At 45.6% G+C, this 25,623-nt stretch overlaps 1 protein-coding gene across 1 annotated transcript in view; it reads left to right on the plus strand.

Moving 5' to 3' along the window:
- LOC123993858 (kunitz-type U19-barytoxin-Tl1a-like) overlaps positions 1-24,852 on the plus strand; it is a 37,260-nt gene extending 12,408 nt beyond the window's left edge. The window contains exons 3-6 of the mRNA XM_046296353.1: positions 13,775-13,951; positions 14,332-14,376; positions 23,847-23,925; positions 24,078-24,852. Coding sequence (XP_046152309.1) covers positions 13,775-13,951; positions 14,332-14,376; positions 23,847-23,925; positions 24,078-24,162 — 386 coding nt within the window. The 3' untranslated portion in view covers positions 24,163-24,852. The remainder of the gene's footprint in view (positions 1-13,774; positions 13,952-14,331; positions 14,377-23,846; positions 23,926-24,077) is intronic.
- The last annotated feature ends 771 nt before the right edge of the window (positions 24,853-25,623 follow it).

The following is a 25,623-nucleotide window of genomic DNA, read 5'->3' on the forward strand; positions in this document are numbered from 1 at the left end:
CTACATGGAACTCTATTCCACAGTACTACAGAGCCATGACTACATGGAACTCTATTCCACAGTACTACAGAGCCATGACTACATGGAACTCTATTCCACAGTACTACAGAGCCATGACTACATGGAACTCTATTCCACAGTACTACATAGAGCCATGACTACATGGAACTCTATTCCACAGTACTACATAGAGCCATGACTACATGGAACTCTATTCCACAGTACTACAGAGCCATGACTACATGGAACTCTATTCCACAGTACTACAGAGCCATGACTACATGGAACTCTATTCCACAGTACTACAGAGCCATGACTACATGGAACTCTATTCCACAGTACTACAGAGCCATGACTACATGGAACTCTATTCCACAGTACTACAGAGCCATGACTACATGGAACTCTATTCCACAGTACTACAGAGCCATGACTACATGGAACTCTATTCCACAGTACTACAGAGCCATGACTACATGGAACTCTATTCCACAGTACTACAGAGCCATGACTACATGGAACTCTATTCCACAGTACTACAGAGCCATGACTACATGGAACTCTATTCCACAGTACTACAGAGCCATGACTACATGGAACTCTATTCCACAGTACTACAGAGCCATGACTACATGGAACTCTATTCCACAGTACTACAGAGCCATGACTACATGGAACTCTATTCCACAGTACTACAGAGCCATGACTACATGGAACTCTATTCCACAGTACTACAGAGCCATGACTACATGGAACTCTATTCCACAGTACTACAGAGCCATGACTACATGGAACTCTATTCCACAGTACTACAGAGCCATGACTACATGGAACTCTATTCCACAGTACTACAGAGCCATGACTACATGGAACTCTATTCCACAGTACTACAGAGCCATGACTACATGGAACTCTATTCCACAGTACTACAGAGCCATGACTACATGGAACTCTATTCCACAGTACTACAGAGCCATGACTACATGGAACTCTATTCCACAGTACTACAGAGCCATGACTACATGGAACTCTATTCCACAGTACTACAGAGCCATGACTACATGGAACTCTATTCCACAGTACTACAGAGCCATGACTACATGGAACTCTATTCCACAGTACTACAGAGCCATGACTACATGGAACTCTATTCCACAGTACTACAGAGCCATGACTACATGGAACTCTATTCCACAGTACTACAGAGCCATGACTACATGGAACTCTATTCCACAGTACTACAGAGCCATGACTACATGGAACTCTATTCCACAGTACTACAGAGCCATGACTACATGGAACTCTATTCCACAGTACTACAGAGCCATGACTACATGGAACTCTATTCCACAGTACTACAGAGCCATGACTACATGGAACTCTATTCCACAGTACTACAGAGCCATGACTACATGGAACTCTATTCCACAGTACTACAGAGCCATGACTACATGGAACTCTATTCCACAGTACTACAGAGCCATGACTACATGGAACTCTATTCCACAGTACTACAGAGCCATGACTACATGGAACTCTATTCCACAGTACTACAGAGCCATGACTACATGGAACTCTATTCCACAGTACTACAGAGCCATGACTACATGGAACTCTATTCCACAGTACTATAGAGCCATGACTACATGGAACTCTATTCCACAGTACTACAGAGCCATGACTACATGGAACTCTATTCCACAGTACTACAGAGCCATGACTACATGGAACTATATTCCACAGTACTACAGAGCCATGACTACATGGAACTCTATTCCACAGTACTACAGAGCCATGACTACATGGAACTATATTCCACAGTACTACAGAGCCATGACTACATGGAACTCTATTCCACAGTACTATAGAGCCATGACTACATGGAACTCTATTCCACAGTACTATAGAGCCATGACTACATGGAACTCTATTCCACAGTACTACAGAGCCATGACTACATGGAACTCTATTCCACAGTACTACAGAGCCATGACTACATGGAACTATATTCCACAGTACTACAGAGCCATGACTACATGGAACTCTATTCCACAGTACTACAGAGCCATGACTACATGGAACTCTATTCCACAGTACTACAGAGCCATGACTACATGGAACTCTATTCCACAGTACTATAGAGCCATGACTACATGGAACTCTATTCCACAGTACTACATAGAGCCATGACTACATGGAACTCTATTCCACAGTACTACAGAGCCATGACTACATGGAACTCTATTCCACAGTACTACATAGAGCCATGACTACATGGAACTCTATTCCACAGTACTACATAGAGCCATGACTACATGGAACTCTATTCCACAGTACTACAGAGCCATGACTACATGGAACTCTATTCCACAGTACTACAGAGCCATGACTACATGGAACTCTATTCCACAGTACTACAGAGCCATGACTACATGGAACTCTATTCCACAGTACTACATAGAGCCATGACTACATGGAACTCTATTCCACAGTACTACAGAGCCATGACTACATGGAACTCTATTCCACAGTACTACAGAGCCATGACTACATGGAACTCTATTCCACAGTACTACATAGAGCCATGACCACATGGAACTCTATTCCACAGTACTACAGAGCCATGACTACATGGAACTCTATTCCACAGTACTACAGAGCCATGACTACATGGAACTCTATTCCACAGTACTACATAGAGCCATGACCACATGGAACTCTATTCCACAGTACTACAGAGCCATGACTACATGGAACTCTATTCCACAGTACTACATAGAGCCATGACCACATGGAACTCTATTCCACAGTACTACATAGAGCCATGACTACATGGAACTCTATTCCACAGTACTACAGAGCCATGACTACATGGAACTCTATTCCACAGTACTACAGAGCCATGACTACATGGAACTCTATTCCACAGTACTACAGAGCCATGACTACATGGAACTCTATTCCACAGTACTACAGAGCCATGACTACATGGAACTCTATTCCACAGTACTACAGAGCCATGACTACATGGAACTCTATTCCACATCAAGTAACTCATGCATGCAATAAAATTAGATTTGAAAAAATCAATAAAAATACACCTTATGGAACAGCGGGGACTGTTAGGCAACACCCACATGCATACAAACACATGGTAAAATGCGCACTCTCAACGTCAACAGTGAAGAGGCGTCTCCGGGATGCTGGCCTTCTAGGCAGAGTTCCTCTGTCCAGTGTCTGTGTTCTTTTGCCCATCTTAATTTTTATTTTTACTGGCCAATCAGAGATATGTCTTTTTCTTTGTAACTCTTCCTAGAAGGCCAGCATCCCGGTGTCACCTCTTCACTGTTGACGTTGGGACTGGTGTTTTGCGGGTACTATTTTATGAAGCTGCTAGTTGAGGATTTGTGAGTCGTCTGTTTCTCAAACGAGACACTCTATTGTACTTGTCCTCTGGCTCAGTTGTGCACCGTGGCCTCCCACACCTCTCTATTCTGGCTAGAGCCAGTAGTACATAGCGTTGTACGAGATCTTCAGATTCTTGGCAATTTCTCGCATGGAATAGCCTTCATTTCGCAGAACAAGACTGACGAGTTTCAGAAGAAAGGTCTTTGTTTCTAGCCATTTTGAGTCTGTAGTCAAACCCACAAATGTTGATGCTCCAGACACTCAACTAGTCTAAACTAGCCAGTTTTATTGCAGTATTTAACCGTGCTAACATAATTACAAAAGGGTTTTCTAATGATAAATTAGCCTTTTAATGAAATTATAAACTTGGATTAGCTAACAAAGTGCCAGTGGAATACAGGAGTGATGGTTGCTGATAATGGGCCTCTGTACGCCTATATAGATATTCCATTAAAAATATGTCCAGCTACAATAGTAATTTACAACATTAACATTGTCTAGACTGTATTTCTGATCAATTTGATGCTATTTTAATGGACAAGAAATAATTTTCTTTCGAAAACAAGGACATTTCTAAGTGACCGCAAACTTTTGAATGGTAGTGTATGTGGTATTAGAATAGGGAGGGCACATAGTGTGTTGTGAAAACTGTTGTGAATGTATTGTAATGTTTTTACAATTGTGTAGCTGATTTCATTTTGCTGGACCCAACTGCAGTATCTCTTGCTGTAGCCAACGAAAACGATAAGAGGGGAAAAAGTCCACTCCTCCAATGACATGACATCCTACCAAATAGGCAAAGTCTAACGTTAGGCCTCATGTTTTTAGCTTGCTAAATAAATATCTAGCTTCATAATTAGATACGCTAGCCCAGGTGTGTCAATGTCAATCAGCGCATGGACCATACTGAAAAAAACATAACGAATTTGCGGGCCAGACATAGCCCAATTGTTGTCGTTTTTAAACGTGAAACTGCAACCCCAAACTGGCAATTGTTTTATTGAAAAAAAAATGTGCACAGGGAGAGTGTGGCAGAGTCAGGAGTCAGACCTGAGCCAACACCTCCTGTTTACTCTAAGGAGCCATGGATGGAATTGGAGCTGTCGGCGAAGCTGAGTGCTGAGTCTGAGAGTGTTGAGGATGTATTGGACAGAGTAGAGAAAAAGCTGTTGGTTTGGCATAGTATGCACGGCATTTGTCCTGAGGAGCGTGTTAGCTGTCCGATGTTACCCATGTCAGTTCTTCGTACTCAGCCTGAAACGTGTGTTGGAGTTCCGGGGGATTTGATGCCGGCTATACACACCAGGTCTCCAGTACACCTTCACAACCCGGTCCTTCTGTAGCTCAGTTGGTAGAGCATGGCGCTTGTAACGCCAGGGTAGTGGGTTCGATCCCCGGGACCACCCATACGTAGAATGTATGCACACATAACTGTAATTCGCTTTGGATAAAAGCGTCTGCTAAATGGCATATATATATTATCCTGTTCCTTGCACTCACCCGGAGGTGCGTGGCCCGGTACCACTAGTGCCAGCTCCCCGCACCAGGCTTCCTGTGTGTGTCTTCGGCCCAGTACCACCAGTGCCAGCACCACGCATCAGGCCTACAGTGCGTCCCGCCTGTCCAGCGCTGCCGGAGCCTTCCTCCTCTCCAGCGCAGCCGGAGTCTCCCGCCTGTTCAGAGCCTTCCTCTCCAGCGTTGCCGGATCTTCCCGTCTGCCCAGCGCCGTCAGTGCCGTCAGTCTGCCCAGCGCCATCAGAGTCGCCAATCTGCCCAGCGCCGCCAGTGCCGCCAGTCTGCCCAGCGCCGCCAGTGCCGCCAGTCTGCCCAGCGCCGCCAGTCTGCCCAGCGCCGCCAGCGCCGCCAGTCTGCCCAGCGCTGCAAGCGCCGCCAGTCTGCCCAGTGCCGCCAGTCTGCCCAGCGCCGCCAGTGTCGCCAGTCTGCCCAGCGCCGCCAGTCTGCCCAGCGCCGCCAGTGCCGCCAGTCTGCCCAGCGCTGCCAGAGCCTTTCGCCTCTCCAGCGCTGCCGGAGTCTCCCGCCTGTTCAGCGCTGCCAGAGCCTTCCTCCTCTACAGCGCTGCCGGAGTCTCCTGCCTGTTCAGCGCAGCCAGAGCTGTCAGCCTATATGAAGCAGCCAGAGCTGCCAGCCTGCATGGAGCAGCCAGAGCTGTCAGTCTGCATGAAGCAGCCAGAGCTGCCAGTCTGCATGGAGCAGCCAGAGCTGTCAGTCTGCAAGGAGCTGCCAGTCTGCAAGGAGCTGCCAGTCTGCACGGAGCCGCCAGAGCTGTCAGTCTGCATGGAGCAGCCAGAGCTGCCAGTCTGCAAGGAGCTGCCAGTCTGCAAGGAGCTTCCAGTCTGCAAGGAGTCCCTCTCACTCCTGAGCTTCCTCTCACTCCTGAGCTTCCTCTCAGTCCCGAGCTTCCCCTCAGTCCCGATCTGCCCCTCAGTTCCGATCTGCCCCTCAGTCCCGATCTGCTCCTCAGTCCAGTGGGGTTCTGGGTGAGGACTACTAGGCCATGGTCGGTGGCGAGGGTGGACTATCCAGGGACGCGAGGAGGAGGGACTAAGACATTGATTGAGTGGTGTCCACGTCCCGCGCCGGAGCCGCCACCATGGACAGACGCCCACCCGGACCCTCCCTATTGTTTTGAGGTGCGTCCGGGAGCCCGCACCTTGGGGGGGGGGGGTTCTGTCATGCCCTGGTCGAAGTATTTTGTGTTTATCTTCATTGATTTGGTCAGGCCAGGGTGTGGCATGGGTTTTTGTATGTGGTGTGTATGTATTGGGATTGTAGCTTAGTGGGGTGTTCTAGTTAAGTCTATGGCTGTCTGAAGTGGTTCTCAATCAGAGGCAGGTGTTTATCGTTGTCTCTGATTGGGAACCATATTTAGGCAGCTATATTCTTTGAGTGTTTTGTGGGTGATTGTCCTTAGTGTCCTTGTTCCTGTCTCTGTGTTAGTTTACACAAGTATAGGCTGTTTCGGGTTTCGTTACGTTCATTACGTTCTTTGTTTTGTAGTGTTTATAATTGATTCGTTTACGTTTGTTTATTAAACATGGATCGCAATCTACACGCTGCATTTTGGTCCGACTCTCCTTCTCCACAAGAAAGCCGTTACACTATGCCTGCCGATGTGCATAATATGCTGCAACCCTAATCAAAATTTAATAACTCAAAAACCCAAACCTAGCTTTAGGTTGTTGTAACATTTAAATTTCACATATTTTTTCCTTTTTTTTTTCACTGCGTGGATTATCAGTGGTTGAATGCAGCATTGTTGTATGGTGCATTCCACATGTATTGTAGTTGAGTAACCAACCTAGGCTACTGCTCTAATAGGCCTACACATTTCTCTTTTGCATGGTGTTTTGTTGCCGATTTAGTTTTTTGGTTATTAATTGTAAAAACCAAAGCCAGACTGCAACATTAGTAGCCTAGCTAGGAATGTGGATTGCATCTGTACACTTTCCCTCAAAGCAGCGCAATTGAAGTTGATTTCACCGATGCGATCGCATCAGGCAGTCATTTCATAAAGTAGATGATCCTATTAAAATATATTCTAATGAGAACTGAGCGAAAATAAATAAGATCTTGCTACCTTCGAAAGGAAAATCCCTATCTATTTGTTGAAAAATCCCCGATTTAACGCTTTAGTCATTTATCCCAGTTTACCAATTTGCTTATGGCCTTGCCTACACCTAGCGACCTTTTAACAATGAAAAGTATTCCATTGTATTTGGAATGGCAAGCCAGATAAAGTTAAACTAGACTATTTATATAATAAATATTAATTCGGAGGGCAGATATTAAATATTAAAGCATTAGATATCACTAAATCCAAACTGGATCTTCAGCAGATTAGTAATAACGTCCCATGTTCAAGAATGGCCTTTTTATTTAGATCACAACATCACACTTCGGTTATTTGAAAAGGAAATATTCTCCAAATATCTCTATTTTTAAAATAAGCCATAGAAAGTTAGTTACAATTTCAGTTTAATCCACCAGAAAAGACAGAACAAATAATCCAACAAATATTATGGTTAAACCCAAATAAACGAATTGATTAAAATAGAAATGTATAATCTTTGTAAATGATAACTCCACCAGTCCTATTTATGATATGTCACACATACATCTAACAAAAATGGAAATGCTCTACCCAACATTACAACCAACTAATTGCAGCATTACAGAATAAATGGAAGAGGCAGGGGGAAAGTAAGGAACTGTCGGCGCTGCATTAATAACCTCTAATGACTCCCCATCCCGCATGAGGGAGCGTAATCATCGACTGACACTAATTAGCATAACGCAACGGACATAAATATTCCAAGAAAATATTCCTATTCATGAAAATCACAAATTAAATATATTGAGACACAGCTTAGCCTTTTGTTAATCACCCTGTCATCTCAGATTTTCAAAATATGCTTTACAGCCAAAGCTAGACAAGCATTTGTGTAAGTTTATCGATAGCCTAGCATAGCATTTTGTCCAGCTAGCAGCAGGTAACTTGGTCACGGAAATCAGAAAAGCAATGAAATTAAATCGTTTACCTTTGAGCTTCGGATGTTTTCACTCACGAGACTCCCAGTTAGATAGCAAATGTTCCTTTTTCCCAAAAATATTATTTTTGTAGCCATAATAGCTCTGTTTGTTCTTCCCATTTGGCTGAAAAATCACCCGGAAATTGCAGTCACGAAAATATCGAAAAATATTCCAAATTAGCTCCATAATATCGACAGAAACATGGCCAACGTTGTTTATAATTCATCCTCAAGGTGTTTTTCAAATATCTATTCGATAATATATCCATCGGGACAATTAGTTTTTCAGTAGGACCGATTGGAGTAATGGCTACCACTGTATTTTACCCGAGAATCTCTCTGGGAGCATCAGGTGACCACTTGCGCAATGTAGCCGCTTACGGGTATTCTTCAACATAAATGCGTAACACTACATCACAATGCTGTAGACACCTTCGGGAATACGGAGAAAGAGTAATCTGGTTGATAGCCCATTCACTGCTCAATAGGGACGCATAGGATGCAGCGCTTTCAAAACATGAGGCATTTCCGGATTGGATTTTTCTCAGGCTTTCGCCTGCAACATCAGTTCTGTTATACTCACAGACAATATTTTTTACGGTTTTGGAAACTATAGAGTGTTCTATCCTAAGCTGTCAATTATATGCATATTCTAGCATCTTGTCCTGACAAAATATCCTGTTTACTACAGGAACATTTTTTTCCAAAAATGAAAATGCTGCTCCCTAGTCACAACTTAAAGACCATAATTGGTTAAAGACAATTGTGATAAAAAAGAAGTATACCAGTTTCATTTAAGGACCAAAATATTGACAGCTTTCCCAACTATAAACTTAGGACACTAACGAGGCCTTTCTACTAAAAACACCAAAAGAAAGATTCCCAGGGTCCCTGCTCATCTGTGTGAACGTGCCTTAGGCATGATGCAAGGAGGCATGAGGACTGCAGATGTGGCCAGGGCAATAAGTTGCATTGTCCGTACTGTGAGACGCCTAAGACAGCGCTACAGGAAGACAGGACGGACAAGCTGATCGTCCTCGCAATGGCAGACCACGTGTAACAACACCTTCACAGGATCGGTACATCCGAACATCACACCTGCGGGACAGGTACAGGATGGCAAGAACAACTGCAGAGATACACCATGAATGTACAATCCCTCCATCAGTGGTTAGACTGTCCGCAATAGGCTGAGAGAGGCTGGACTGAGGGCTTGTAGGCCTGTTGTAAGGCAGTTCCTCATCAGACATCACCGGCAACAACGTCGCTTATGGGCACAAACCCCACAAACCCACCGTCGCTGGACCAGACAGGACTGACATAAATCAAATCTAATTTTATTTTCTCTGTGTATATCAATGATGTTGCTCTTGCTGCGGGCGATTCCCTGATCCACCTCTACGCAGACGACACCATTCTATATACTTTCGGCCCGTCATTGGACACTGTGCTATCTAACCTCCAAACGAGCTTCAATGCCATACAGCACTCCTTCCGTGGCCTCCAACTGCTCTTAAACGCGAGTAAAACCAAATGCATGCTTTTCAACCGATCGCTGCCTGCACCCGCATGCCCGACTAGCATCACCACCCTGGATGGTTCCGACCTTGAATATGTGGACATCTATAAGTACCTAGGTGTCTGGCTAGACTGCAAACTCTCCTTCCAGACCCACATCAAACATCTCCAATCGAAAATCAAATCAAGAGTCGGCTTTCTATTCCGCAACAAAGCCTCCTTCACTCACGCTGCCAAGCTTACCTAGTAAAACTGACTATCCTACCGATCCTCGACTTCGGCGATGTCATCTACAAAATGGCTTCCAACACTCTACTCAGCAAACTGGATGCAGTCTATCACAGTGCCATCCGTTTTGTCACTAAAGCACCTTATACCACCCACCACTGCGACTTGTATGCTCTAGTCGGCTGGCCTTCACTACATATTCGTCGCCAGACCCACTGGCTCCAGGTCATCTACAAGTCCATGCTAGGTAAAGCTCCGCCTTATCTCAGTTCACTGGTCACGATGGCAACACCCATCCGTAGCACGCGCTCCAGCAGGTGTATCTCACTGATCATCCCTAAAGCCAACACATCATTTGGCCGCCTTTCGTTCCAGTACTCTGCTGCCTGTGACTGGAACGAATTGCAAAAATCGCTGAAGTTGGAGACTTTTATCTCCCTCACCAACTTCAAACATCAGCTATCCGAGCAGCTAACCGATCGCTGCAGCTGTACATAGTCTATAGGAAAATAGCCCACCCATTTTCACCTACCTCATTCCCATACTGTTTTTATACTGTTTTTATTTATTTATTTTTCTGCTCTTTTGCACACCAATATCTCTACCTGTACATGACCATCTGATCATTTATCACTCCAGTGTTAATCTGCAAAATTGTATTATTCGCCTACCTCCTCATGCCTTTTGCACACATTGTATATAGACTGCCCATTTTTTTCTACTGTGTTATTGACTTGTTAATTGTTTATTCCATGTGTAACTCTGTGTTGTCTGTTCACACTGCTATGCTTTATCTTGGCCAGGTCGCAGTTGCAAATGAGAACTTGTTCTCAACTAGCCTACCTGGTTAAATAAAGGTGAAATAAAAATATAAAATAAAAAAATTTGTCACATACACATTGTTAGCAGATGTTAATGTGAGTGTAGCGATGTAATGTAAATGAAATGCTTGTGCTTCTAGTTCTGACAATCCAGTAATAACCAACGAGTAATCTATCCTAACAATTCCACAACTACTACATTATACACACAAGTGTAAAGGGATAAAGAATATGTACATAAAGATATATGAATGAGTGATGGTACAGAACGGCATAAGCAAGATGCAGTAGATGGTATCGAGTACAGTATATACATATGAGATGAATAATGTAGGGTATGTAAACATTATATTAAGTGGCATTGTTTAAAGTGGCTAGTGATACATTTTTACATCAATATCGATCCATTTCCATTATTAAAGTGACTGGAGTTGAGTCAGACTGTTGGCAGCAGCCACTCAATGTTAGTGGTGGCTGTTAAACAGTCTGATGGCCTTGAGATTGAAAAACAGCTTCTGTCACTCAGTCCCTGCTTTGATGCACCTGTACTGACCTCACCTTCTGGATGATAGCAGGGTGAACAGGCAGTGGCTCGAGTGGTTGCTGTCCTTGATGATCTTTATGGCCTTCCTGTGACATCAGGTGGTGTAGGTGTCCTGGAGGGCAGGTAGTTTGCCCCCGGTGATGTGTTGTGCAGACCTCACAACCCTCTGGAGAGCCTTACGGTTGTGGGCGGAGCAGTTGCCGTACCAGGCGGTGATACAGCCCGACAAGATGCTCTCGATTGTGCATCTATAGAGGTTTGTGAGTGCTTTTGGTGACAAGCTGAATTTCTTCAGCCTCCTGAGGTTGAAGAGGGGCTGCTGCGCCTTCATGACGCTGTCTGTGTGGGTGGACCAATTCAGTTTGTCCGTGATGTGTACGCAGAGGAACTTAAAACTTACGACCCTCTCCACTACTGTCCCGTCGTTTGCGTCGTGTGTGGATAGGGGGGTGCTCCCTCTGCTGTTTCCTGAAGTCCACAATCATCTCCTCTGTTTTGTTGACATTGAGTGTGAGGTAATTTTCCTGACACCACACTCCGAGGGCCCTCATCTCCTCCCTGTAGGCCGTCTCGTCGTTGTTGGTAATCAAGCCTACCACTGTAGTGTCGTCCGCAAACTTGATGATTGAGTTGGAGGCGTGCATGGCCATGCAGTCGTGGGTGAACAGGGAGTACAGGAGAGGGCTCAGAACACACCCTTGTGGGGCCCCAGTGTTGAGGATCAGCGGGGTGGAGATGTTACCTACCCTCACCACCTGGGGGCGGCCTGTCAGGAAGTCCAGTACCCAGTTGCACAGGGCGTGGTCTAGACCCAGGGTCTCGAGCTTGATGAGTTTGGAGGGTACTATGGTGTTGAATGCTGAGCTGTGGTCGATGAACAGAATTCTCACATAGGTATTCCTCTTGTCCAGATGGGTTAGGGCAGTGTGGTTGCGATTGCGTCGTCTGTGGACCTATTTGGGCGGTAAGCAAATTGGAGTGGGTCTAGGGTTTCATGTAGGGTGGAGGAGATATGTTCCTTGACTAGTCTCTCAAAGCACTTCATGATGACGTAAGTGAGTACTACAGGCCGGTAGTCGTTTAGCTCATAAAGAGCTCTTCACTGACATGTCACGGTTTTGTCTCACCAGGGATTATGGTCGGATTTGCGTTTATCATCGAAGGAATGAGCATTACACTGAGAACTGTACTCTGGAGCGGGATCAATTCGGAGGTGGAGGGTCCGTCATGGTCTGGGCCGGTGTGTCACAGCGTCATCGGACTGAGCTTGTTGTCATTGCAGGCAATCTCAACGCTGTGCGTTACAGGAAAGACATCCTCCTCCCTCATGTGGTACCCTTCCTGCAGGCTCATCCTGACATGACCCTCCAGCATGACAATGCCACCAGCCATACTGCACATTCTGTGCGTGATTTCCTGCAAGACAGGAATGTCAGTGTTCTGCCATGGCCAGCGAAGAGCCCAGATCTCAATCCCAATGATTGAGCACATCTGGGACCTGTTGGATCGGAGGAGGAGGCCATTTCCCCCAGAAATGTCTAGGAACTTGCAGGTGCCTTGGTGGAAGAGTGGGGTAACATCTCACAGCAAGAACTGGCAAATCTGGTGCAGTCCATGAGGAGGAGATGCACTGCAGTACTTAATGCAGCTGGTGGACACACCAGATAACGACTTACTTTTGATTTTATCCCCCCCTTTGTTTAGGGACACATTATTCTATTTCTGTTAGTCACATGTCTGTGGAACATGTTCAGTTTATGTCTCAGTTGTTGAATCTTGCGATGTTCATACAAATATTTACACATGAGCTAGGCATCCTGCCATTGGGATACCTGTTGTCAACTTTCGGTGAAATTGGAGTGCGATCAAATTCAAATAAATAATCATAAAATGTATGGTTATTAAACATTTAGGTACATACAAGTGTCTTATATCTGTTAAAAGCTTAATTTATTGTTAATCTAACTGAATTGTCTGATTTACAATAGGCTTTACAGCAAAAGCATGCTATGCGATTGTTTGAGGACGGCACCCCACATCAAAATATTTTTCAACCATTTTTCATAAATTCACAAATAGCGATTAAATATTCACTTACTTTTTGAAAATCTTCCTCTGATTTGCAAACCAAAGGGTCCCAGCTACAACATGTAGTGTCGTTTTGTTAGAAAAATCAATTTAGTTGGCGCCATCGATTTGAGTAATCCACTCGTTTAACATGGAACCAATGGACTCCGAAATCTACACTTAAACTTTGTTTCAACAAGTCAAAATACATTTCTATTTTATTCCTCACGTACCCTAAAATGTAATTACACTATAATTAAAAAAGTATGTTAATATAATTTGTAAGTCGCTCTGGATAAGAGCGTCTGCTAAATGACTTAAATGTAATGTAAATGTAATAATAATAATAATAATGTTCAATAGGAAAGCAAAATTATCAGGTTCGCTTCGCTGCGAACTCAAACACGGATTTCCAAACTTGTGTCATCATACTAAAACTCATATTTATTATTCATGTTTCAAGCCTGAAACCTTGACCAAAGACTTCTGACATCTATTGGAAGCCATAGGAATTGCAATCTGGGATATGACCCTATGCTTTCCATTGAAAGAGCATGGGCTCCTAGTGTGTAATTAATCACACATCTTGGTGTGTAATTAATGCCATCTCTCCATACCCAACCCTTGTCCTTCCCCAGAGTCAAAAGCCTGCCACTTCAAGAAGGCTCTGGGTGAATGCTTTGGCACCTACCTGCGTTATTTCTACGACCCCATCCATGAGAAGTGTAAGAAGTTTCACTGGACTGGCTGTGTGGGGAACGGGAACAGGTTCATCGACCATCATGCCTGCAATGCCACCTGTGCTGGGATTCATGGTAAAATGACATTACATAATATTACATAGCATAGCAAAAAAATGTATTAATCAATGATGAAATATAAATTTTTCTTGTGTTCAATGAAACTGAAAACTAACTACAGATGAATGTAATGTTGAATAATAAACTGATATTATAATATCTATGACAATCTGATATTATAATATCTATAATCTGATATTATAATTTATATAATAATCTGATGTTCGGTCTATAATAATCTGATATTATAATATCAATATTAATCTGATATTATAATATCTATAATCTGATATTATAATTTCTATAACAATCTGATGTTATGTCTATAATAATCTGATATTATAATAATCTGATATTATGTTGTCTATAATATTTCTGACATGTTCTGTCATCAGATGAGGGTACTGAAGAGGAGGAGGATGAGCCTGATACTCCTGTTGGTGAGTAGAGAAATACACTACATGATCAAATGAATGTGGACACCTGTCGAACATCCGATTCCAAAATCATGGGCATTAATATGGAGTTGGTCCCCCTTTGCTGCTATTTACATTTACATTTACATTTAAGTCATTTAGCAGACGCTCTTATCCAGAGCGACTTACAAATTGGTGCATTCACCTTATGACATCCAGTGGAACAGTCACTTTACAATAGTGCATCTAAATCTTAAAGGGGGGGGGTGAGAGGGAATACTTATCCTATCCTAGGTATTCCTTAAAGAGGTGGGGTTTCAGGTGTCTCCGGAGGTGGTGATTGACTCCGCTGTCCTGGCGTCGTGAGGGAGTTTGTTCCACCATTGGGGGGCCAGAGCCTCCAGTCTTCTGGGAAGTCATTAATATGGAGTTGGTCTACCCTGTGCTGCTATAACAGCCTCCACTCTTCTGGGAAGGCATTAATATGGAGTTGGTCTACCCTTTGCTGCTATAACAGCCTCCACTCTTCTGGGAAGTCATTAATATGGAGTTGGTCTACCCTTTGCTGCTATAACAGCCTCCACTCTTCTGGGAAGACATTAATATGGAGTTGGTCCCCCATTGCTGCTATAACAGCCTCCACTCTTCTGGGAAGCCTCCGATAAATCCATGATTATCGAAAACTTCAATAAGCACTTCTCAACGGCTGGCCATGCCTTCCGCCTGGCTACTCCAACCTCGGCCAACAGCTCCGCCCCCCCCCCGTAGCTCCTTACCCAAGCCTCTCCAGGTTCTCCTTTACCCAAATCCAGATAGCAGATGTTTTGAAAGAGCTGCAAAACCTGGACCCGTACAAATCAGCTGGGCTTGACAATCTGGACCCGCTATTTCTGAAACTATCTGCCGCCATTGTCGCAACCCCTATTACCAGCCTGTTCAACCTCTCTTTCATATCGTCTGAGATCCCCAAGGATTGGAAAGCTGCCGCAGTCATCCCCCTCTTCAAAGGGGGAGACACCCTGGACCCAAACTGTTACAGACCTATATCAATCCTGCCCTGCCTATCTAAGGTCTTCGAAAGCCAAGTCAACAAACAGGTCACTGACCATCTCGAATCCCACCGTACCTTCTCCGCTGTGCAATCTGGTTTCCGAGCCGGTCACGGGTGCACCTCAGCCACACTCAAGGTACTAAACGATATCATAACCGCCATCGATAAAAGACAGTACTGTGCAGCCGTCTTCATCGACCTCACCAAGGCTTTCAACTCTGTCAATCACCATATTCTTATCGGCAGACTCAACAGCCTCGGTTTTTCGGATGACTGCCTTGCCTGGTTCACCAATTACTTTGCAGACAGAGTTCAGTGTGTCAAATCGGAGGGCATGCTGTCCGGTCCTCTGGCAGTCTCTATGGGGGTGCCACAGGGTTCAATTCTCGGGCCGACTCTTTTCTCTGTATATATCAATGATGTTGCTCTTGCTGCGGGCGATTCCCTGATCCACCTCTACGCAGACGACACCATTCTATATACTTTCGGCCCGTCATTGGACACTGTGCTATCTAACCTCCAAACGAGCTTCAATGCCATACAGCACTCCTTCTGTGGCCTCCAACTGCTCTTAAACGCGAGTAAAACCAAATGCATGCTTTTCAACCGATCGCTGCCTGCACCCGCATGCCCGACTAGCATCACCACCCTGGATGGTTCCGACCTTGAATATGTGGACATCTATAAGTACCTAGGTGTCTGGCTAGACTGCAAAATCTCCTTCCAGACCCACATCAAACATCTCCAATCGAAAATCAAATCAAGAGTCGGCTTTCTATTCCGCAACAAAGCCTCCTTCACTCACGCTGCCAAGCTTACCCTAGTAAAACTGACTATCCTACCGATCCTCGACTTCGGCGATGTCATCTACAAAATGGCTTCCAACACTCTACTCAGCAAACTGGATGCAGTCTATCACAGTGCCATCCGTTTTGTCACTAAAGCACCTTATACCACCCACCACTGCGACTTGTATGCTCTAGTCGGCTGGCCCTCACTACATATTCGTCGCCAGACCCACTGGCTCCAGGTCATCTACAAGTCCATGCTAGGTAAAGCTCCGCCTTATCTCAGTTCACTGGTCACGATGGCAACACCCATCCGTAGCACGCGCTCCAGCAGGTGTATCTCACTGATCATCCCTAAAGCCAACACATAATTTGGCCGCCTTTCGTTCCAGTACTCTGCTGCCTGTGACTGGAACAAATTGCAAAAATCGCTGAAGTTGGAGACTTTTATCTCCCTCACCAACTTCAAACATCAGCTATCCGAGCAGCTAACCGATCGCTGCAGCTGTACATAGTCTATAGGAAAATAGCCCACCCATTTTCACCTACCTCATTCCCATACTGTTTTTATACTGTTTTTATTTATTTATTTTTCTGCTCTTTTGCACACCAATATCTCTACCTGTACATGACCATCTGATCATTTATCACTCCAGTGTTAATCTGCAAAATTGTATTATTCGCCTACCTCCTCATGCCTTTTGCACACATTGTATATAGACTGCCCATTTTTTTCTACTGTGTTATTGACTTGTTAATTGTTTATATCATGTGTAACTCTGTGTTGTCTGTTCACACTGCTATGCTTTATCTTGGCCAGGTCGCAGTTGCAAATGAGAACTTGTTCTCAACTAGCCTACCTGGTTAAATAAAGGCGAAATAAAAAATAAATAAATAAAAAAGTCATTAATATGGAGTTGGTCTACCCTTTGCTGCTATAACTGTCATGTTTTGTCATTTATTATCACGTCTTGTCCCTGTGCTTCCCATTCTATTCGTTTCCCTCTGCTGGTCTTATTAGGTTCTTTCCCTCTTTCTATCCCTCTCTCTCCCCCTCCCTCTCTCACTCTCTCGCTCTCTCTTCTCTCTATCGTTCCGTTCCTGCTCCCAGCTGTTCCTATTCCCCTAATCATCATTTAGCCTTCCCACACCTGTTCCCGATCCTTTTCCCTGATTAGAGTCCCTATTTCTCTCCTTGTTTCCCGTTTCTGCCCTGTCGGTTCCTTGTTTAGAATTCACCGTGCTGTGATTGTGTATCGCCCTGTCGTGTCGTGTTTTCCTCAGATGCTGCGTGGTGAGCAGGTGTCTGAGTCTGTCTGGTTCAAGTGCCTTCCCGAGGCAACCTGCTGTTCACCTGCTGTTCAAGATCGAGTCTCCAGTTTGTCCTCGTCATTTCGAGTGAAAGTTGTGTTTTTTTGATTGTATTTACTTTACTGGATTAAAGACTCTGTTTTCGCCAAGTCGCTTTTGGGTCCTCTTTCACCTGCATGACAGAAGGAACCGACCAAGGAATGGACCCAGCGACTTCAGACGCTCGTTACACTGCCGTCGAGATCCAAGGAGCCATGCTCGGCAGACACGAGCAGGAATTGTCTGCTGCTCGCCATGCCGTGGAGAACCTGGCCGCTCAGGTTTCCGACCTCTCTGGACAGTTCCAGAGTCTACGTCTCGTGCCACCTGTTACTTCCTGGCCTGCCGAGCCTCCAGAACCTAGGGTTAATAACCCACCTTGCTACTCCGGGCAGCCCACTGAGTGCCGCTCCTTTCTCACGCAGTGTGAGATTGTGTTCTCTCTCCAACCCAACACATACTCTAGAGAGAGAGCTCGGGTTGCTTACGTCATTTCACTCCTTACTGGCCGGGCTCGAGAATGGGGCACAGCTATCTGGGAGGCAAGGGCTGATTGCTCTAACAAGTTCCAGAACTTTAAAGAGGAGATGATTCGGGTTTTTGACCGTTCAGTTTTTGGTAGGGAGGCTTCTAGGGCCCTGGCTTCCTTATGCCAAGGTGAACGGTCCATAACGGATTATTCTATTGAGTTTCGCACTCTTGCTGCCTCTAGTGAGTGGAACGAGCCGGCGCTGCTCGCTCGTTTTCTGGAGGGACTCCACGCAGTGGTTAAGGATGAGATTCTCTCCCGGGAGGTTCCTTCAGATGTGGACTCTTTGATTGCTCTCGCCATCCGCATAGAACGACGGGTAGATCTTCGTCACCGGGCTCGTGGAAGAGAGCTCGCATCAACGGTGTTTCCCTGCTCCGCATCGCACCCATCTCCCTCCTCTGGCTCAGAGACTGAGCCCATGCAGCTGGGAGGGATTCGCATCTCGACTAAGGAGAGGGAACGGAGGATCACCAACCGCCTGTGCCTCTATTGCGGAGTTGCTGGACATTTTGTTAATTCATGTCCAGTAAAAGCCAGAGCTCATCTGTAAGCGGAGGGCTACAGGTGAGCGCAACTACTCAAGTCTCTCCATCAAAATCCTGTACTACTTTGTCGGTCCATCTACGCTGGACCGGTTCGGGTGCTACATGTAGTGCCTTGATAGACTCTGGGGCTGAGGGTTGTTTCATGGACGAAGCATGGGTTCGAAAACATGACATTCCTTTCAGAGAGTTAGAGAAGCCTACGCCCATGTTCGCCTTAGATGGTAGTCATCTTCCCAGTATCAGATTTGAGACACTACCTTTAACCCTCACAGTATCTGGTAACCACAGTGAGACTATTTCTTTTTTGATTTTCCGTTCACCGTTTACACCTGTTGTTTTGGGTCATCCCTGGCTAGTATGTCATAATCCTTCTATTAATTGGTCTAGTAATTCTATCCTATCCTGGAACGTTTCTTGTCATGTGAAGTGTTTAATGTCTGCCATCCCTCCCGTTTCTTCTGTCCCTACTTCTCAGGAGGAACCTGGCGATTTGACAGGAGTGCCGGAGGAATATCATGATCTGCGCATGGTCTTCAGTCGGTCCCGAGCCAACTCCCTTCCTCCTCACCGGTCGTATGATTGTAGTATTGATCTCCTTCCGGGGACCACTCCTCCTCGGGGTAGACTATACTCTCTGTCGGCTCCCGAACGTAAGGCTCTCGAGGATTATTTGTCTGTGTCTCTTGACGCCGGTACCATAGTGCCTTCTTCCTCTCCGGCCGGGGCGGGGTTCTTTTTGTTAAGAAGAAGGACGGTACTCTGCGCCCCTGCGTGGATTATCGAGGGCTGAATGACATAACGGTTAAGAATCGTTATCCGCTTCCCCTTATGTCATCAGCCTTCGAGATTCTGCAGGGAGCCAGGTGCTTTACTAAGTTGGACCTTCGTAACGCTTACCATCTCGTGCGCATCAGAGAGGGGGACGAGTGGAAAACGGCGTTTAACACTCCGTTAGGGCATTTTGAGTACCGGGTTCTGCCGTTCGGTCTCGCCAATGCGCCAGCTGTTTTTCAGGCATTAGTTAATGATGTTCTGAGAGACATGCTGAACATCTTTGTTTTTGTCTATCTTGACGATATCCTGATTTTTTCTCCGTCACTCGAGATTCATGTTCAGCACGTTCGACGTGTCCTACAGCGCCTTTTAGAGAATTGTCTCTACGTAAAGGCTGAGAAGTGCTCTTTTCATGTCTCCTCCGTTACTTTTCTCGGTTCCGTTATTTCCGCTGAAGGCATTCAGATGGATTCCGCTAAGGTCCAAGCTGTCAGTGATTGGCCCGTTCCAAGGTCACGTGTCGAGTTGCAGCGCTTTTTAGGTTTCGCTAATTTCTATCGGCGTTTCATTCGTAATTTCGGTCAAGTTGCTGCCCCTCTCACAGCTCTTACTTCTGTCAAGACGTGTTTTAAGTGGTCCGGTTCCGCCCAGGGAGCTTTTGATCTTCTAAAAGAACGTTTTACGTCCGCTCCTATCCTCGTTACTCCTGACGTCACTAGACAATTCATTGTCGAGGTTGACGCTTCAGAGGTAGGCGTGGGAGCCATTCTATCCCAGCGCTTCCAGTCTGACGATAAGGTTCATCCTTGCGCTTATTTTTCTCATCGCCTGTCGCCATCTGAGCGCAACTATGATGTGGGTAACCGTGAACTGCTCGCCATCCGCTTAGCCCTAGGCGAATGGCGACAGTGGTTGGAGGGGGCGACCGTTCCTTTTGTCGTTTGGACAGACCATAAGAACCTTGAGTACATCCGTTCTGCCAAACGACTTAATGCCCGTCAAGCTCGTTGGGCGTTGTTTTTCGCTCGTTTCGAGTTTGTGATTTCTTACCGTCCGGGTAGCAAGAACACCAAGCCTGATGCCTTATCCCGTCTGTTTAGTTCTTCTGTGGCTTCTACTGATCCCGAGGGGATTCTTCCTTATGGGCGTGTTGTCGGGTTAACAGTCTGGGGAATTGAAAGACAGGTTAAGCAAGCACTCACGCACACTGCGTCGCCGCGCGCTTGTCCTAGTAACCTCCTTTTCGTTCCTGTTTCCACTCGTCTGGCTGTTCTTCAGTGGGCTCACTCTGCCAAGTTAGCTGGTCATCCCGGTGTTCGAGGCACTCTTGCGTCTATTCGCCAGCGCTTTTGGTGGCCGACTCAGGAGCGTGACACGCGCCGTTTCGTGGCTGCTTGTTCGGACTGCGCGCAGACTAAGTCGGGTAACTCTCCTCCTGCCGGTCGTCTCAGACCGCTCCCCATTCCTTCTCGACCATGGTCTCACATCGCCCTAGACTTCATTACCGGTCTGCCTTTGTCTGCGGGGAAGACTGTGATTCTTACGGTTGTCGATAGGTTCTCTAAGGCGGCACATTTCATTCCCCTCGCTAAACTTCCTTCCGCTAAGGAGACGGCACAAATCATTATCGAGAATGTATTCAGAATTCATGGCCTTCCGTTAGACGCCGTTTCAGACAGAGGCCCGCAATTCACGTCACAGTTTTGGAGGGAGTTCTGTCGTTTGATTGGTGCGTCCGTCAGTCTCTCTTCCGGGTTTCATCCCCAGTCTAACGGTCAAGCAGAGAGGGCCAATCAGACGATTGGTCGCATACTACGCAGCCTTTCTTTCAGAAACCCTGCGTCTTGGGCAGAACAGCTCCCCTGGGCAGAATACGCTCACAATTCGCTTCCTTCGTCTGCTACCGGGTTATCTCCGTTTCAGAGTAGTCTGGGTTACCAGCCTCCTCTGTTCTCATCCCAGCTTGCCGAGTCCAGCGTTCCCTCCGCTCAAGCGTTTGTCCAACGTTGTGAGCGCACCTGGAGGAGGGTGAGGTCTGCACTTTGCCGTTACAGGGCACAGACTGTGAGAGCCGCCAATAAACGCAGGATTAAGAGTCCAAGGTATTGTTGCGGCCAGAGAGTGTGGCTTTCCACTCGCAACCTTCCTCTTACGACAGCTTCTCGTAAGTTGACTCCGCGGTTCATTGGTCCGTTCCGTGTCTCCCAGGTCGTCAATCCTGTCGCTGTGCGACTGCTTCTTCCGCGACATCTTCGTCGCGTCCATCCTGTCTTCCATGTCTCCTGTGTCAAGCCCTTTCTTCGCACTCCCGTTCGTCTTCCCTCCCCCTCCCGTCCTTGTCGAGAGCGCACCTATTTACAAGGTACATAAGATCATGGACATGCGTTCTCGGGGACGGGGTCACCAATACTTAGTGGATTGGGAGGGTTACGGTCCTGAGGAGAGGAGTTGGGTCCCGTCTCGGGACGTGCTGGACCGTTCACTCATTGATGATTTCCTCCGTTGCCGCCAGGATTCCTCCTCGAGTGCGCCAGGAGGCGCTCGGTGAGTGGGGGGGTACTGTCATGTTTTGTCATTTATTATCACGTCTTGTCCCTGTGCTTCCCATTCTATTCGTTTCCCTCTGCTGGTCTTATTAGGTTCTTTCCCTCTTTCTATCCCTCTCTCTCCCCTCCCTCTCTCACTCTCTCGCTCTCTCTTCTCTCTATCGTTCCGTTCCTGCTCCCAGCTGTTCCTATTCCCCTAATCATCATTTAGCCTTCCCACACCTGTTCCCGATCCTTTTCCCTGATTAGAGTCCCTATTTCTCTCCTTGTTTCCCGTTTCTGCCCTGTCGGTTCCTTGTTTAGAATTCACCGTGCTGTGATTGTGTATCGCCCTGTCGTGTCGTGTTTTCCTCAGATGCTGCGTGGTGAGCAGGTGTCTGAGTCTGTCTGGTTCAAGTGCCTTCCCGAGGCAACCTGCTGTTCACCTGCTGTTCAAGATCGAGTCTCCAGTTTGTCCTCGTCATTTCGAGTGAAAGTTGTGTTTTTTTGATTGTATTTACTTTACTGGATTAAAGACTCTGTTTTCGCCAAGTCGCTTTTGGGTCCTCTTTCACCTGCATGACAATAACAGCCTCCACTCTTCTGGGAAGGCATTAATATGGAGTTGGTATACCCTGTGCTGCTATAACAGCCTCCACTCTTCTGCGAAGGCATTAATATGGAGTTGGTCTACCCTGTGCTGCTTTAACAGCCTCCACTCTTCTGGGAAGGCATTCATATGGAGTTGGTCTACCCTTTGCTGCTATAACAGCCTCCACTCTTCTGGGAAGGCTTTCCACTGGATGTTGGATTATTGCTGCGGGGACTTCCATTCAGCCACGAGCATTAGTGAGGTCGAGCAGTGTGCTCGATGTTATACACCTGTCAGCAAACGGATGTGGCTGAAAGAGCCAAATCCCATCATTTGAAGTGGTGTCCACATACTTTTGTATTGTACAGTGCATTCGGAAGTATTCAGACCCTGTAACCTTTTCCACATTTGTTACGTTACAGCCTTATTCTAAAATTGATTAAACCGTTTTTTCCCTCACCAGTCAACACACAATACCCCATAATGACGAATCAAAACCGTTCTTAAGAAATCTGTGCAAATCTATTAAAAATAAAAAACGGAAATATCAGATTTATATAAGTATTCAGACCTTTCACAGGGTTCATCAAGGGTCTCTCCGTACTTTGCTCCGTTCATCTTTCCCTCGATCCTGACTGGTCTCCCAGTCTCTGCCTATGAAAAACATCCCCAAAGCATGATGCCTCCACCACCATGCTTCACCGTAGGGATGATGGTGCCAGGTTTCCTCCAGACCTGGCGCTTGGCATTCAGTTAAATTTTGGTTTCATCAGACCAGAGAATCTTTTTTCTCATGGTCTGAGAGTCCTTTAGGTGCCTTTTGGCAAACTCCAAGAGGGCTATCATGTGCCTTTTACTGAGGAGTGGCTTCCATCTGGCCACTCTACCATAAAAGCCTGCTTGGTGGAGTGCTGCAGAGATGGTTGTCCTTCTGGAAGGTTCTCCCATCTCCACAGAGAAACTCTGGAGCTCTGTCCCAGGGACCATTGGTCAAACTGTGGGATGCATATGAGCTCAATTTCGAGTCTCATATTCGTGTCTCATATATAATTTTTTTTTAATTTGCAGAAATTCTAAAAACACTTTTTCACTTTGTCATTATGGGGTATTGTGTGTAGATTAATGAGAAAAATAAATAATTTAATCCATTTTAGAATAATGCTGTTAAGTAACAAAATGTGGAAAAAGCCAGGGGTTATGAATATGTTCCAAAGGCACTGTGTAGTGTCGGTCTGTTAAAAAACAATATACTGTAGGCCTGTTCAACAGTTTGGACTTAATATAAATGTATTGTCTTCTGTTAATTAAACACTGACCTGTTATTCTGTTTCCTGCAGCCCTGATTCTAGGAGTGGTGTTTGGGATCACTGGAGCAATACTCATCATAGTCATTGTTGTCCTGGCCATGCAGAGCAAGTAAGTACACTATTCATCATTCTCTTCTCTAATCTCTTCTGTTAGGAAACTAGTTGAACAGGAAAATTAGAATTACTCAGTTTGTTCTATTTTAGTTTTTTTAGCATATTTATGCTACAAATAACGAACTGTTCTTTTATATCAAATATCAGGAAGAATCACAAAAGTGATACAAAGAAAGTGAAAGATGTCAAGCTGGAGACACAACTGCAAGAAGAACCAATTGAGATGGCGTAGAGAAGAGAAGACAACCATGAAAGGAAATTAGAATGACTAGAACGCATGATTTCATTCATGTCAACGTCCATGATGAGTTGTCGGCAGCCATATTGAGTGTACACATGCCAGTCATTCTAATTGTAGGGGAAAAACCAGCTCTGGCCTTCACCTGAATGGCCCCTCTTAGGGTGATATCATAACATAGGCCTACAGTTGCAACTAACAAACTTCAAATTCCATATAATGTTTACCTCATTTGTTATTCAAAAATAATTTGTTTCTGTGTTGACAATATCGTATCTGACTTCCCCATCACAAATGTACGCCAGGCTATTTCCTCATGGTTATGTTTGACATCTCAGTTATTTTATAATGTATTTTTTATACACTCTCCACTTTTACAATAAAAATGTATGTTTATTTCAAGTAAATTTGGTAACTACTCAAATCTTCTCCACAGATTTGAAAGAATAAGCACTATTCTTTATCAATTAGATTCAAGTTTGTTATTGAACTACTGAGTGTGCAACAAGATTTATCTGATATTTTAATTGTTTTTAATGTGTTTTGTGCTACGAAAGGTTTGTTTGGTCTGTATAAACATTCTAATAATAATATTAACGTTCACATAGGTTTTGTAGAAGCTACTAAATTGTATGTTTTTGTAGGACACGATATGAGAATAAACCAATACACAGTTTGAAAACATTTTGTCTTTCACGGGACTGCTGTGACATCGTACTGGACCAGGTTATCACCACCGATAGCGAGGGTGCCCAACAAAGGGAGGTTTTCTGTCCAACAAGGGGGTTGTTCCTGTGCAACAAGGGGGTTGTTCCTGTGCAACAAGGGGGTTGTTCCTGTCCAACAAGGGGGTTGTTCCTGTGCAACAAGGGGGTTGTTCCTGTCCAACAACGTGGTGTTATTGTCCAACAAGGGGGTTTATCCTGGACAACAAGGGGTTGTTCCTGTCCAACAAGGGGGTAGTTCCTGACCAAAAAGGGGGTGTTCGTATCCAACCAGGGGGTGTTCCTATCCAACCAGGGGGTGTTCCTATCCAACCAGGGGGTGTTCCTATCCAAAGGTGGTGTGTTACTTTCCAACCAGGGGGTGTTCCTATTCAACCAGGGGGTGTTCCTATTCAACCAGGGGGTGTTCCTATCCAACCAGGGGGTGTTCCTATCCAACCAGGGGGTGTTCCTATTCATTACATTTACATTTTAAGTCATTTAGCAGACGCTCTTATCCAGAGCGACTTACAAATTGGTGCATTCACCTTATGACATCCAGTGGGACAGTCACTTAACAATAGTGCATCTAAAACTTAGGGGGTGGGGTGAGAGGGATTACTTAACCTATCCTAGGTATTCCTTAAAGAGGTGGGGTTTCAGGTGTCTCCGGAAGGTGGTGATTGACTCCGCTGTCCTGGCGTCGTGAGGGAGTTTGTTCCACCATTGGGGGCCAGGGCAGCGAACAGTT

Source organism: Oncorhynchus gorbuscha, linkage group LG01 (genome assembly GCF_021184085.1).
Source record: "Oncorhynchus gorbuscha isolate QuinsamMale2020 ecotype Even-year linkage group LG01, OgorEven_v1.0, whole genome shotgun sequence".
Lineage (NCBI taxonomy): Eukaryota > Metazoa > Chordata > Actinopteri > Salmoniformes > Salmonidae > Oncorhynchus > Oncorhynchus gorbuscha.